The sequence below is a fragment of the Triturus cristatus genome, chromosome 1_2, assembly GCF_964204655.1.
Source record: "Triturus cristatus chromosome 1_2, aTriCri1.1, whole genome shotgun sequence".
Classification (NCBI taxonomy): Eukaryota; Metazoa; Chordata; class Amphibia; order Caudata; family Salamandridae; genus Triturus; species Triturus cristatus.
In genome coordinates, this window is record NC_140580.1 from 963,407,000 (window position 1) to 963,420,788 (window position 13,789).

Here is a 13,789-nt window from a genome sequence, read left to right on the forward strand (position 1 = left end):
AACCTGAGGAAGAACCCGGCACCGTCATCCCAGCTGGCGGACTATATGGTGTAACCTGTAAGGACTGGCAGACTGGACACAGACTCATCGTTGGTTTTATGTTTTGCTTAATGTTTTATAAAGGTTGGAAGGAGTGTAGTGTTCGGCTCGCGCGAGGCGTTCTAGCCTTCCGCGCTGCTGCGGTGCGCTAGCGCTGACGCGTGACGTAAGACGCTAGCGTGTTTAAATAAAGAGGCGTGGCCTCGGCCCCGGCAGTCGGAGCCGCGTGTGTGATCATACAATACCGGCTCCTGTGTTTCATTTAGCGCCTATGCGCAGCCATGCATTCTAGGCCACTTGAAACTCTACCATGTCGTCTGGCGAGCATCCTGCTCTCAAAAGGAGTGTTGCTCAGATCTACCATAACTCAGTGTTAATCACGATTTGCTTTTGCTGAAGACCTTAACAGCTGTTAATGCCCCACAAAGGAATCCGATGCTTCGTTAGGGAGAATGCAAACCCCTCCTTTACAATGAGACTAGGGCTTGCTGTGCTGTCTGCATGTCCGGCATCGCTCAGAAGACTGCGGCAGCCTGCCACTTGAAGAAGAACTGAGAAAGGGCAAAACTCTGTGACGCCGCCTCAGTCCCAAGGATGCCAACCTGCTCTGCACGTTCAAACTGGCTTGTCTCTCTGCCTCAGACTGAGAAGCCAACAGCCCTTGTCCTTTATTTTGTATGTTTACATGCATTGTTTTCGTTTTAATAGATCACATACTATGCTGACGGGAACTGAATATAGTGTGTATGTAGAACTACAAATTCAAGTTTTCAAAATGCGATACACACCTTTCCGATCAAGTCGAAAGATGATAGCCGAGACGACACGTGGGAAAGGTTGAAAGTGAAAAACGCAAGAGCGTGACACGGGTTTACCAGGTGCTTTACCTGGGAGGCAGCCCTTGGGGAGGGGGTCCCCTGCCCACCGTCGCCATGGAGACCATTGTCTGATGCTTGAGGCAGGCAGGTAGGCAGGCCGGATCTGGTACTTTAATTGCTTTATTTTTAAAACTAAGATCCCAGCGGGGACATGAGACCTCACGGAGCCGCGGATTATGGCGAAAGGTGAATAGAACCTACTCTGATTCTCTGAGATGCTTGGAGCGAGGCATGCGCGCGATACCCGTTTTGATTCAGTGTGGTCCATGGTGTGCTTGTCTTTTTTCCTCCCCCTTCCCTACTGCCACTCAACTTACACTGCCTGTGTTTTTTCCTGCAGGAGGGGACGTGGCCCAGTTCGAGCGGGACTTCCTTGATGCTCACAATGCATACAGGAGTCAGCACAACGTGCCCCCTCTACAACTCAGCCGGGATATGTGCCGCTCAGCCCAGGCGTGGGCCGACAAACTGCTGTCCATCCGCACCCTGGAGCACAGCGGGAGCGAACACGGCGAGAACCTCTTCTACAAGTTCAGCTCCAGTGCCCGCGAGATTCCAGGTAAGGAGACTCTCCCTATGTGTAGTGCGACTAGTAAACTCGAAGCAGGGACTGCATTTGAGCACAGCACGAAGGGCATCCCTGTAAAGCCACCGGTGCATGCCGGGCCGGCCCTGTGCTCGGACATGTGCTCCAGACAACAGCACCCAGCATCGAACTGCCACAGATGTTTAGACTGTGGGTCGACACTCCACCTTACTTGCACTGCCTTTTCAGAGGGGGCTTCATGGAACCCGGGTTTTGTGATTAAGAATGTCAAAAGTTGAAGGTTCTTAATTGAGGTTTACATTTTTTCCCTAACTTTTCTAATGTTTCTTTATTATGTTTGGCACTGCGTTTTTTCGGTTTTTGTTCGCAACTGTTTAACAACACTCAAGAGGTACGTCAAACACATTTCTTAAATAAGTACAAACATATTTAATCATGTACCCTCACCTACACTTTAATACAACAGTGACATACCCCCCAAGTATTTATTCATCGTGAAGTCGGCATCACACCCTATGGGCTCCGAGGGCATGGGACCCCAGATGGAATTCACAGCATTTGCTAAGTTCATGTTGTATGTTCGTCATTCTGTCTCTTCGATTGGAATGAGTTGCCCCCTGACATTGTGCCCATCTCGTCGTCTTGAACTTTAATTCTTTTTCGCACACTTTACCCACTTTTATCGCCACTTTGCTTTACGTGAGAGCCATGGAGGCTCGACGACAATAAAAAGATGTTGGAGGTGTAGTGTGGTTGGTGGGGCCCTTGGCTAGTGGAGTACGGGGAGGGCTGCCCGGATGTGTATTCATTCATGTATTTTTATGCTGCTTCCTCATCTAGGATGTAAATCAAGACCCTGGCACTGGATCATTGACAAAGTTTAGCCTTGTTTTGATGTCGGTGGGAGGACCGGTTGGAAAATCCTGCCCCGAACTGGTGTATGCGTAGAAAAAGGCAGTTAGAGGACTCTGTATGTTACAGTAAATGTGCACTATACCTGGAAGTGGTGGAAAGAAGGAACCGGAGTGTACAATTGACTGTGTCGTGTGGGTTTGAAGAAATCGGGCTATGCTGCTGGTTAAGGAGGGGTCCTTGGGTGGTGCAGCCCAGACAAGAATTGTGTGGGGGGGGGACCTAGTATTTATTTGTACTGGAGCGAGTGTATCCACATATTCGAGATCAGAATCCTGGAGTGAGTGGTGATGGTGTTGCCTTTGCAGGATCACTCCAGAGTGTACACTTAATGAGATCATCGTCCTGCGATGATTCAGAACACCTGCATGTGTGCGCTTTGGGCAGAGGACAGTAATGCACAATGCACTCTTCTATTGCTTTAAAGTGGAGTGTGGGCAAATGGCGGATATCCCCCTTCCTTACGAGTCTGGAAGATTCCACTTTCTACGCAAGTCATTTCTCTTGTCAAAGGTTTCATCCGTGTTTGAGGGTGATGGTTGCCTGTGCCTAGGCAGTCCATATCATTGAATCCTACTGAGATTCTACTGCCGGCTAGAGCCTTGACTGATGGCAGTGTGGCATCGGGTGGTGGGGGTTTATATTGTCGTGTGGTAGGTAGAACCACTGTCAGGTGCTGAGGACCAACTAAGTGCATAACAGGGGTCAGGGTGGCCTGTGCCGTCACTCATCAGCTGGACTCGGTGACTCACTAGGCATGTTCTGGAGCTCCTGGTGTTCATGTTCATTGTGCTCCCTTATCACCAGGGAGCTTCACACGCTAAAGCCGGATTGCATCTACTAGAGGGGATATCGCTTCTCGGCAAGGAACCATCAAATCTGGGAGCCAGCTTGCTTCACCTAGATGTGCAGGGCCATCGCTCTTCAGCTATGCAAAGTGGCACACTAGGACTTCGCTCATTACTTACTCTCCGATGCCCTGTGCCATTCCTCTTCCTCTGGGTACTGCCACATACCAGGGTCTAAATCATTGAGCAAGAGTTTCTGTGGCGTTTGTCTTATCATCTACTGTGTACGGCCCCTTTCCAGATCTATCATTGCCATTACTATGGGCTATTTACTTAACAGTGGTGTCTCCAATGTCTCTTTCCTTAACCTTTTGTCCATAAAATATTCTCACTACTGCCAATATGCCACCGTACCTCCCTCATGTCCTAACTGAAGCAGTATGAACCTGGGTCAAACAACTTTCTTGATGCTGCCTTGGCATTTACATCTGTAGGAGGCTAGCTTAGCATATGGTGCACACTTACTTAACTGATGCCCCTTGCACTAATCCAGACAACCAACCCTTGGGGTGGTTTTAGTGGTCTTTGATAAGCATAGAAAACTCTCAAAGTGGTTGCTGTGGAGAGCAGGCTTATCTAGTAAACAGTGTAAACAGTGTAAGTTAAATGAAAAAGAACCACACAGTGTTTAAATAAAATTAAGTCCATTTTTTGCACAACACCATCACTAACACATTGGTATATCTCCTATCTGAAGATATCAACACACTAGACAAGAATACTTTACAATAATGAGGTGAATAGCACAAATATACACTGGTCTCCAGATGGGGAGACCGAACTAAAAATGAAGGAAGTCGAATGCGAACTGCAAAGTAGAATTGGACTTGGACCAGAAGACCCAGAGGAGCTGGGATGCAAGGAACCACCCAAGGTAGGTACCCAGCAACCCCACGGTGGCTGTGTGCAGAGTTGGAACACAGCAGCGTGCCCAATGGAAGTAATTGGAGAAGTCGCAGTCGCAGTCTTAAAGAAGGACCCTTCCTGGAGGGCCCGAAGAAACCCCTTGGGAGACAGAAGGTTGGACATCCACCCCACCCTTGAATGCCTCAGGAAATGGGCTACCTGCACCAAGAAAGCCGGGTGCATAGAGGTGAAGTGATGTCAGAACCTCACATAGACAACAATGTAAGACTTTGAAAAAGATGCCTCCGTAGAAGACTGCTAAGGAGTCAAGTGGAATCCAAGGGTGGATTCTGGAAGTGAAGAACCTGCAAGCAGAGGGGACAAAGTCTATGTCACTCGGAGGTGACCAGGAGGCATGGAGACACAATGCCCATCGATGTCGAGAGGTTCAGAAGAGACAACACTAACCTTGTCGCTGCAGCTGTGAGGAACCGGCAATGCTGAGGATGACCAGAAGCTATACATGAGCACATCAGATGTCGCTGTCTAGGTGGTCGGTGTCTGGCAGGAGCATCAACAAGCCTTGGTAACTGCAACTGGCTTGGAGAATGAAAGGAGCAAACGTTGGCACCAGCAAGGTCCAAGGGATTCACCCACTAGCACAGGCTGCAATAGTAGGCCTGTAGTCACACTTTAAGTGGACTCCCATGGATGACATAATATATGCTGCCGCCCATAGGAGACCCCTGGTGTACCTATGCTCTGGATACCTTAGTACCATATACTATGGCCTTGTAAGGGTACACCAGTAGCCACTTGTGAGGATACCAAAGTACACACCATGTCAATTATGGGGAGAAACCACAGATGTTGGGGTCCTGATTAGCATGACCCCAGCAAACTTGGTCAAAAACACACCGATTACAGGTAAAAAGGCGGGGTTGACCATGAAAGCAGATCCTACGTTCCTACAGCTTCCAAATCTCTGTATCACGGAAGCACTCTGAAAGTAGCAATAGAGTGATATTGCATTTCAAATCTAATGTACTCATGTGATCACATAGAACGCTTTTAACATTCTCCTGCTTGTAGTTTTTGGTCAGTGCCCTCCGATTGCTTCATAGCCCCTTGGTTCAGTGGTGCCACAGCTTCTCCATACCATTAAGTAACCTTGCACAGCCAACAAGGGGGCAGTACTTTAATAGTGGGGTAAGACAGTTTACAGAATAGAGTTTTTATAATTTTCTGTTGGCGCGTGTCTTTCTTCAGGTATGGTATTTTATGCAATCTTAATTGCATTTGTATAGCACATTCCCTCCATTGGTATAGTCCTGATGTGCATTATATGAAGCCCTATATGGCTTTGGCATTGTCCTTCACTAGAGTCAGTGGTTTGCAGATAATGGAGTTGGTTGTGTTTGGTATTGTAAGCAGTAGTGGAGTGACTTTGGCGCATTATGGGTAGCACATGACGAGGCCAAATACAGTCCGGGGCGGATTCTTGAACAGCAGAAGATGGCTTTCTGCAAACAGTGATCCGCCTGCACTAGGGCGGTTCACCGAGCACGGGACAGCAGCGCTAGTTAGAAACCTTTACATGTGTGTGGTTTGTTTTAAGCTATCCCATTTCAATTGCTTTATGAAACAGCACAGTGGAGTATCTTTTGGAGTAAGCGTATTTATTTACGTTGACACGCAGTATAGGGCAGACGTTGGAAGATAGGGTCCAACTTTCATTGCCTTGATATTGAGAAATAGCCATCAAGAGCCTCCTGTGTTTCTGCCACAAAACCCCCTTTTTAGGTTTTGAATGTTGGGTGGAAGATCATCCTTGTAATCGAACAATAGGTTGGTATATCTTAGCGGTGTCTTGGTAATAGACACAAACATTGTGACGGAATGGCAGACCCCACTAGATACCTCCACTCTGGATCGTTACTATGAGGAGACGCGTTGCAAGATGTGCTCTCGACCAGTCCCAAATAGCACCTGGTTAATGTCTCCACTGTCTGGACCTCCAACTGATCATGTGTTCGGCCAGGACTCTTGCAGTGACTCTGAAGCTCGCCGAGACTGCAGCCAGCGCGATTGCAAAATCTACAATTCAATTTCCTGAAGGATGTAGTTGATAGTGTATGTTAATGCTCTATTTATTAATTATAAAACAATTCATCTGAGGACATGTGCTGTTTAGGGGTCTCCTACCTGAATGGAAGATCTATGCCGTAGAACCTATTATGTTGCTGGAGTTGTTTGGGTTTCTGGTCCTGGCCTTTTTTCAGCCTTACATCTCTCAGGTGAGCTTTATACTGTGTCAGATTGCTCCAGAATAAATAGCCAAAAATCACTGACTACTTCAGAACATTGGAACCTTCCTAACAAACAACCGACCATAGTAATCCTTTGCTCAGTCATTCATTCATTCTTTCCCCCATCCCCTTAGTACTCAGAGGCATCATACAAGCATGTCTGGGCTCCCTTGCAGAGAAACCATGGGCAGTGCCATCTCTCACACCAGACGGTAGCAGAACTTGCCTGGGTGTCATTTAGAATGTCTAATTCCCCTGCTGTTCAAGAAGATCCATAACTTGCTTCCAGAGGGCACTTCATGCCCCTCTCTACCAGTCACCAGAGTGTATTTCTGGCAATATTGTGGGGTCCCAGCCATAAACCGGTTCAACAGGACAGTGTGACATATACATGAACCCAAATGGTGTTGGGGCTCTAGGAGGGCAGCTTACATGACATAACCTTGTATGTTTGTCTTTTTGTTTCCTAGGACAAGAAGCGGTGGATTCGTGGTACAGCGAGAACAAGAACTATAACTTCAAAAAGCCTGGATTTCGGGGAGATACAGGTATAGTCTCTTCATCTGACCATGCAAGAAATTAAAGTTGTTTTGAGTGACAGCTGTATTTTACCTTGAATTTATGTTCTGTACCTGGCAAGTGAATGGTCCACCGGCTTCAGTGACACGGCTTCAGTGACACGGGTACTGCCCGGTCTCTAGTAGGCGTGTGTTTGTAAAGTGCAGAATGCATGTGTTTTGGTGATACTGGTACTGTGTTGCCTGTCACTCTTGCATATGTGGTTGGAATTTCAACGGTGCACTAACAGCACTACAGCTTGTAGCTCCACTTTTATCACTGAAGTCCATGGAAAGTCATTTAAGTGGGTCAAAACTACCAAAATACACGCCTGTTGCTTCTCATCGCGTGCTTGACATTGTGTCTCACTGAATTCATGAACATTGGGGAGAAAGGATGTTACTGGAGATGAGTGTGGATTCCCCACACACCTGCTCAGCCCTTAAACCCTAGAAAGTACGGTCTTTTAAGGCAGGTCAGATGATGGTTAAGATCTGATCACTGTGTTTTTTGGCAAGAGTACAATTTTGCATAAACTTGTCCTGTACTTAGGTTTTAGGCCAGCTGTTGACGGTGCTAAACTGGGGATGTTACTTGCTACTAATCCTCAACAGTGCTTAAATGACAAAAAAAAGGTTAATTTAGTAGCCCTCCACAGGCCTTACAGAATGCAGGGTTTGCCAAATACCAGGGCTTCCCACTTTCGATTGTGCCCCTTGACTTTCTTCCACTACCCTGCACTTCTTTTCTCTTGTCACTGTTGCATATGCTTTATTCATCCCTGTAATTCTGTTCCTATTTCCACTTTCTTCTTCCTTTTTTATTGGTCAAAATATAATGATAAGTACCAGTCTCGAAAAATGATTACTGGTGCCCAGCACCTGCAACCACCGGCGCAAATTAAGTACTCACACTCAAATGTATTGTGAAGTTTCGATATTCAACAGTAAAAATCTTCCAACCAATAGCCTGATGTTTTAACTTTATCATGTAGCAGAATATAGGACTGTCTTTTCCAGATCCAGAAATTGCCTCCCCACCTTACAGTTCAATTTGTCCTCAATGCAGCAATTTCCCAGTGTTTGCAAAGACAGCAATTACAGCCCCTCTTCAAAGAACAGACGAGCAGGCCTGAAGTGCCATCGATCAGTACGATGAGGGTGTAAGTGCTGTAAAAATGGAACCCATTCCATTGAGACCGTCTGAAGGCCTGTAAGGAACGGTCTGCCTCAGAGCAGCGTCAGCCAGGTCTATGATTGTTCTGCGTTTGACCCAAGAAACATTAAAGGTATTCGCAGAATAGGTTCAGGGAAACATAGCCCAGTGTGTCACCATGTGTCTGCTTCTGGGACCAGTGTGTGATCTGCGGGATGCAAGCAATCTCGACGTCATCTTTGCGAGCTCAATATAAAGAGCATCCCTTGTGGTGCTAATAGTAATGCCATTGTGCGTTTTACAAATACATTTAGTGTTATTTACAGCAGTGGGTTCACGAAAGAGGGTGCTAACTCGTGTAGAAGGAGTTCCAAGAAATGTCCTGTGTAGACATCACTTCACTCTGAAGTGGTACAGAGCACAACAAGTGATGACAAAGTAGGTAGGAAGGGTTGTAAATGAATATCCCTTAAATCCACAGGAGAAAACAACTAGGGGAAATAAATCGTAGGCTAATCTTGAGTGTATTCTGTAAAGGTGAGATCGCTCTTTCTCAGGACATGACAATGAGGTAAGCATATCATTTAAATCCGGAGACACATAGGTCTGTGTGGTGTCTGGCATGGAGGGTCAGTTCAGTTCAGTTCATGAAGCTTTATTCGGTTCATATCATATAATGACCATAAAAGCACCTTGGCATGGAGGGTCATTTTAGTAGTAATATCCCACAATGAAAAATAATTGAAGATGTCTGCTACGGAATTAATTGTAATGGCATTTATAGAGCGCTTACTACCCCCGCCGAGGCGTTGAAACGCTTTTTCGTCGAATAGCACGCTACTCCAGAACCAAAAAAGGATACGTGGTGAATTAGTATAGGGAGACGTGAGATTAGTGGGGCTGCTGTCTATAGACCAGCAAGTTGGCAAGCCAGCAGCTGCTTGTGATGATCTATTCCCTGACCTTTGCTGGTGAAGGGTGGGGGCCCCTGACACACACCCACGCTACCAGGGATCAGGTGCTGGCCTCGCTCGCGCTGCGCAATGAATTACAATCCACTCGGTATCTTATTTGGGCGCGAACTGCCCGTTCGCCCGCCCGTTTATTCTTATATATCACGCGCTCACGTCGAGGACGTGAGCGCAACCTACGCAATGCGTCCATCGCCCTAGCCGACGGCTAGAGCGCTAACTGTAACATCCCTTCTCAACTCAGTCCCTGACGACAGTTCGACTCTTAGTTCGCTGCATCACTTACTTGGCACGCAAAGTCTCTCAGCCGACTGCTGGGCCTGGGGTTCTCCCTCAGCTCATACCTGGCGGCTCTTCGTGAGGCCGGGGCCTGGGTCTCAGGGGCCACCTCTGGCCTGGGTTCACCACTGGTGCAGCCGGCGCCACCTGGCTCAGACTCTGTGTTGTTCCGTGGGTCGGAGCTGGGTACACTCGCCGGGAGGTCCCCGGACTCGTGGCCTTCGTCGAGGTCGGTCGCCCCTTGGTCTTCTGCGGGTCTCCTTACTACCTTGAACCATGAAATGTTCCGGGTAACCAGGTCTCTCCCTCGGCGCGCTGTCACCATGGTCCCTCGACGGTCGACCACTCTCCAGTACCCTTTTTCATATCGTGTCTTAAATTTTCCTCCTGGCCTGCGTTCTTTGAGGATTACAGTGTCTCCAGCCCCAACCTCTCTGGGCACAGCCCTCCGTGCCTCACTGACTCGGGTGTTGCACTTTTGGCGCCTCCGGAACGCCTCTTCCTCGCTGAATGGCGGCGCTACCCAGCCTGGGGCTACCGGTAGCCCGTCCCTGCGAGCTCCGTGGAACATTAGGGCCCAGGGCGCTTGCCAGGTGGAACAATGGGGAGTGCTGCGGTACTCTCCCAGGAACCGCTGTAGTTCTTGTTCTGGGTCTCGCTGCTCGGACACGGCGATTCGTAGTATCTTGTTGATGGTGCGCATAAATCGCTCCACCTCCCATTGGCTTGGGGCCATTGCTGGGTGATGCGCCTGTGTCTGATGCCGTGTGACTTTAAGAGCTCTTCGAACTCATGTCCTTGAAATGGGGGTCCATTGTCACTCCGCAGCTCCTCGGGTATCCGAACATCCTGAATACCTTTTCCAGGGTGGGCCCCACATGCACGAAGGCGGTGGATGGTAAAGCTTCTGCTATCGGGTATTTCGAGTAGCTGTCGATGATGACTAGGGGGACTCGCCCGTCGGGCAGGCTTCCAAAATCCACGCTGATCTTTTCCCATGGGCTTCGCCCATGCTCTACGGGTATGATGGGCGCCGGTGTTTGGGCCTCCCCTGTTATTTGGCATGATTGGCAGCTGCGGACGGTGTCATTGACATGGTCATCCATGCCCGGGAACCACACCTTCTCTCTCATCCGGGCTTTCATCCTCTCTGTCCCCTGGTGTCCCTTGTGGGCTAGCTGTGTCGCCCTTGTCCTGAGGGCCACTGGGACGACGATTCGGGAGCCCCTTAAAAGGAGTCCTCCTCTGGTAACGCTCAGTTCGTGGCGTACCCTCCACATGTGTTGAAGGTCCTCTCGTTCTTCACTGGCTCACGAGTTCGCTGTTTGAAGAAAATGCTGCCACGTTCCCTCGAGGACGGTGCTCTTGACCTTGGCCATTACGGGGTCTTGGTCGGCTGTTTGCCGGAGCTCCTCAAGCGTGATGGCCTGGGGACACGTCAGTGCCGCCACCATGTCCAGGTGCTCTTCGGCCTCCTCCTCAGTGTCTTTGTGCTCGGCCTCACTGCAATGTCCTGGGTGGCGGGACAGGAAATCCGCTGTTTTTTTTTACCCTGGTTGGTATATTACGCTCAGGTGGTATTGTTGCAGGCCGATTGCCCATCGCTCTATGCGTGGGGGTGGGTGTGGCGCTGTCCCTCTGAATAGCGGCACCAGCGGCTGATGGTCGGTCACCACTGTGAACGGATGTCCACATACATACAAGTGAAAGTGACGACAGCCCCATCGGATCGCCAGTGCTTCCCGCTCAATTTGCGAATATCGCTTTTCTGTGTCTGTGAGGGCCTTGCTAGCATATGCCAGAGTTGCCCATTGCCCAGGTTCTTGCTCTTGTGTCAAGACTGCTCCTAGCCCTACGGGGCTGGCATCCACCAGGATTTCGGTCCTCTTGGTAGGATCAAAATAGACCAGTGTCGTTTGCTCAAGTAGTGCCTCCTTGATTGCTTCAAACGCCCTCGCTTCGGTGTCAGTCCACTGCCACATGACGTCGGTCTTGGTGAGGTGCCTGAGGGGCTCGGCCAGGGTGGCCAAATTCGGTACGAACCTCCCGCAGTACATGGCCATTCCTAAGAAACTGCGTACTTCCGCCACTGACGCGGGGGCCGCAGCCATTTTGATGGCGTGCGACTTGCGGGGGTCTACTTGGATGCCTTCCTTGGTGAAGATGTACCCAAAGAATTCGATTCTCTGCTGAAACAGTTGGCACTTCTCGCGGTGTAGGGTGACTCCGTGCTCTTGTAGCCGCGCTAGGGTGGCTCAGACATGTCCGTAGTGCTCCTCCACTGTTTTGGAGTAGATGAGGATATCATCGCTTACGTTCAGAACGCCATGGAGTCCGACCAGGATATCTCTAATCGTGTTCTGGAAGATCTCGGCAGCCGATGATATCCCAAAATTCAAGCGTCTGTATCGCCTTAGCCCTAAGTGTGTGCTGAAGGTCGTAATGTAACGGCTCTCCTTTGCTAGGGTGAGTTGGTGGTACCCTGCATTTAAGTCCAGTTTTGAGAACCACCGGGCGCCGTTCAGATCAGATACAATGTCATCCATAGTCGGCGTGATATGCCTTTCTCTTTTGATGGCCTTGTTTGGGAGCCGCATGTCGATGCATAGCCGGATCTTTCCAGGTTGTCGTGGCTTCTCGGCTATCACCATCTGTGATACCCATGGTGTGGGTCCTGTGACCTTCTCTATTACACCTTGTTCCTCCAACTTCCGGAGTTCCTCTTCTACTAGCGGGCGTAAGTGGAACGGAATCCGCCCGTGCCTAAGAGCTGTTGGTTGTACAGCGGGGTCTATGTGGAGCCTTACTGGCGGCCTTTTGATCCTCCCTAGTCCTGAGAATAGGCCTTGAAACGTCCCCAGCAGGTCTTCAACTTGTCTTTCTTGGACTACTCTGAGAAATGTGATCAGCCCTAAATCTTCTGCCGTGTGGCCGCTGAGTAGTGTATCTACTTCCTGGTTTATTACGTGGATGTCGATGACGATTTCTGCCTTTTCTGACTGCACTGCCACCGTCATCTTTCCTTTCAGCGGAAGCGGCGTGTCACTTCCATACGCGAAGATCTTGGCCTTCGACGGTCGGAGCTCCGGCCTTGGTGTGAGGCGGTTGTACTGTTGCACTCCCATCACCGTCACCGACGCGCCGGTGTCTATCACGGCGTTCACCTCAGATCCAGCTACTAGTATGTCACATCGTGGCTGTGGTCGCCGGGTGCTTTTAAGGGCTCTGGTGAACGACACAAGGTATGTTTCGCCTTCATCGTCGGACTCAGTGCTTGAGTCGGGACACTCCCTGGTTTGGTTCCCTGTGGGCCTCGGCTGCGACGACAGGGACGTGTGTGACAGTAGTCGTACCAGCTTCCTCACCGGCCTGTCTCGCTTATGGTTGCTTTTCTGTGTCTTCCTGCGACAGACTGATGCAAAGTGGTTGTCGATGCCACAGTTAGTGCACGTTTTCCCTCGAGCCGGGCATGTCTTGAGGGGATGTTCATCGTATCCGCAGTATTCGCACCGCTTGGCCTGGTCCGGGGCCCGCCGTTCGCGGGGCCTCAGTGGCCGTTCTTTCCTCCGGACCGCGTCCATCTTCTCCACCTTCACCTCTACGCTTCTGTCAGCTCCTTTCACCAGGGCCAGGTCCATCTCTTCTGCGCGCGCCGCAGACAATTCGTGCATCCTGGCCAGTACGAGAATATCGTTCATCGAGATGTTGGGTTTTCGAAGTATCAGGCCTCGCAGTGTTTTGCTCCTGATTCCCAGTATCAGTTGCGCTCTGATCTCTTCCTTGGCCCGGTCACCTACCAGGTGCGTGTCTGCAAGGGCTCTCAGCCTCGCGTGGAACGCGTCCACCGACTCCCCTTCACGCTGTTTCGCTTGGCGAAGTTTGAAGTGCTCGTAATCAGGGTTGACTTGGGGGTCAAAATGAGCATTCAGAGCCGCCACCGCTGCTGCGTAGTCATTCGGGGGTCCTGTATCGGGTAGGTGTTTGAACAATAGGTAGATTTCCTCCCCTGCATAGTGTAAGAGGAGGGAGCGTTTCACCGCTCCGTCAGTCTCTCTGGACCCAATGAAATAGTTTTCCAGCCTGCCCAGCCATGTCTGCCACCACGGGGCGGCGGTCGTGGGGTCTGCAGCTGCGCTAAAAGGAGGCAGCACCCCCGAAGCGGGGTGATGGGGCAGCGCCCCTGCTGGGCCGGGCGTCTCCGTATCGCTCATGATGGCGTCGAGATCACCGAGTGTTCAGTGGTTGTCCCGTCTGTGCACTCACGTGAGTAGTTGGCAGCAGCACGTGGGCAGGTGCGGTGTGCTGCGCCGCTAGGCGAGGCCTTCTTGGATAGGCAGCTGGCGGTGTGCTGCGCCGCTAGGCGAGGCCTTCTGGGAGAGGCAGCCAGAGATCGAGTTCCTGGGGTTCAGTAGTTAACCCTCGTCGCCAATGTGATGATCTATTCCCT

General features: G+C 50.2%; 1 protein-coding gene across 4 annotated transcripts in view; it reads left to right on the forward strand.

Annotated features, from left to right (window-relative positions):
* LOC146868458 (uncharacterized) overlaps positions 1-13,789 on the forward strand; it is a 443,450-nt gene that overhangs the window by 332,916 nt on the left and 96,745 nt on the right. For 3 of the 4 annotated variants that reach the window (XM_085610211.1, XM_085610220.1, XM_085610226.1), the window contains 2 exons: positions 1,258-1,476; positions 6,850-6,927. In XM_085610211.1, coding sequence (XP_085466337.1) covers positions 1,258-1,476; positions 6,850-6,927 — 297 coding nt within the window. Of the gene's footprint in view, positions 1-990; positions 1,104-1,257; positions 1,477-6,849; positions 6,928-13,789 lie in introns of those variants that run through there. The other variant, XM_085610235.1, reaches the window with a different exon arrangement.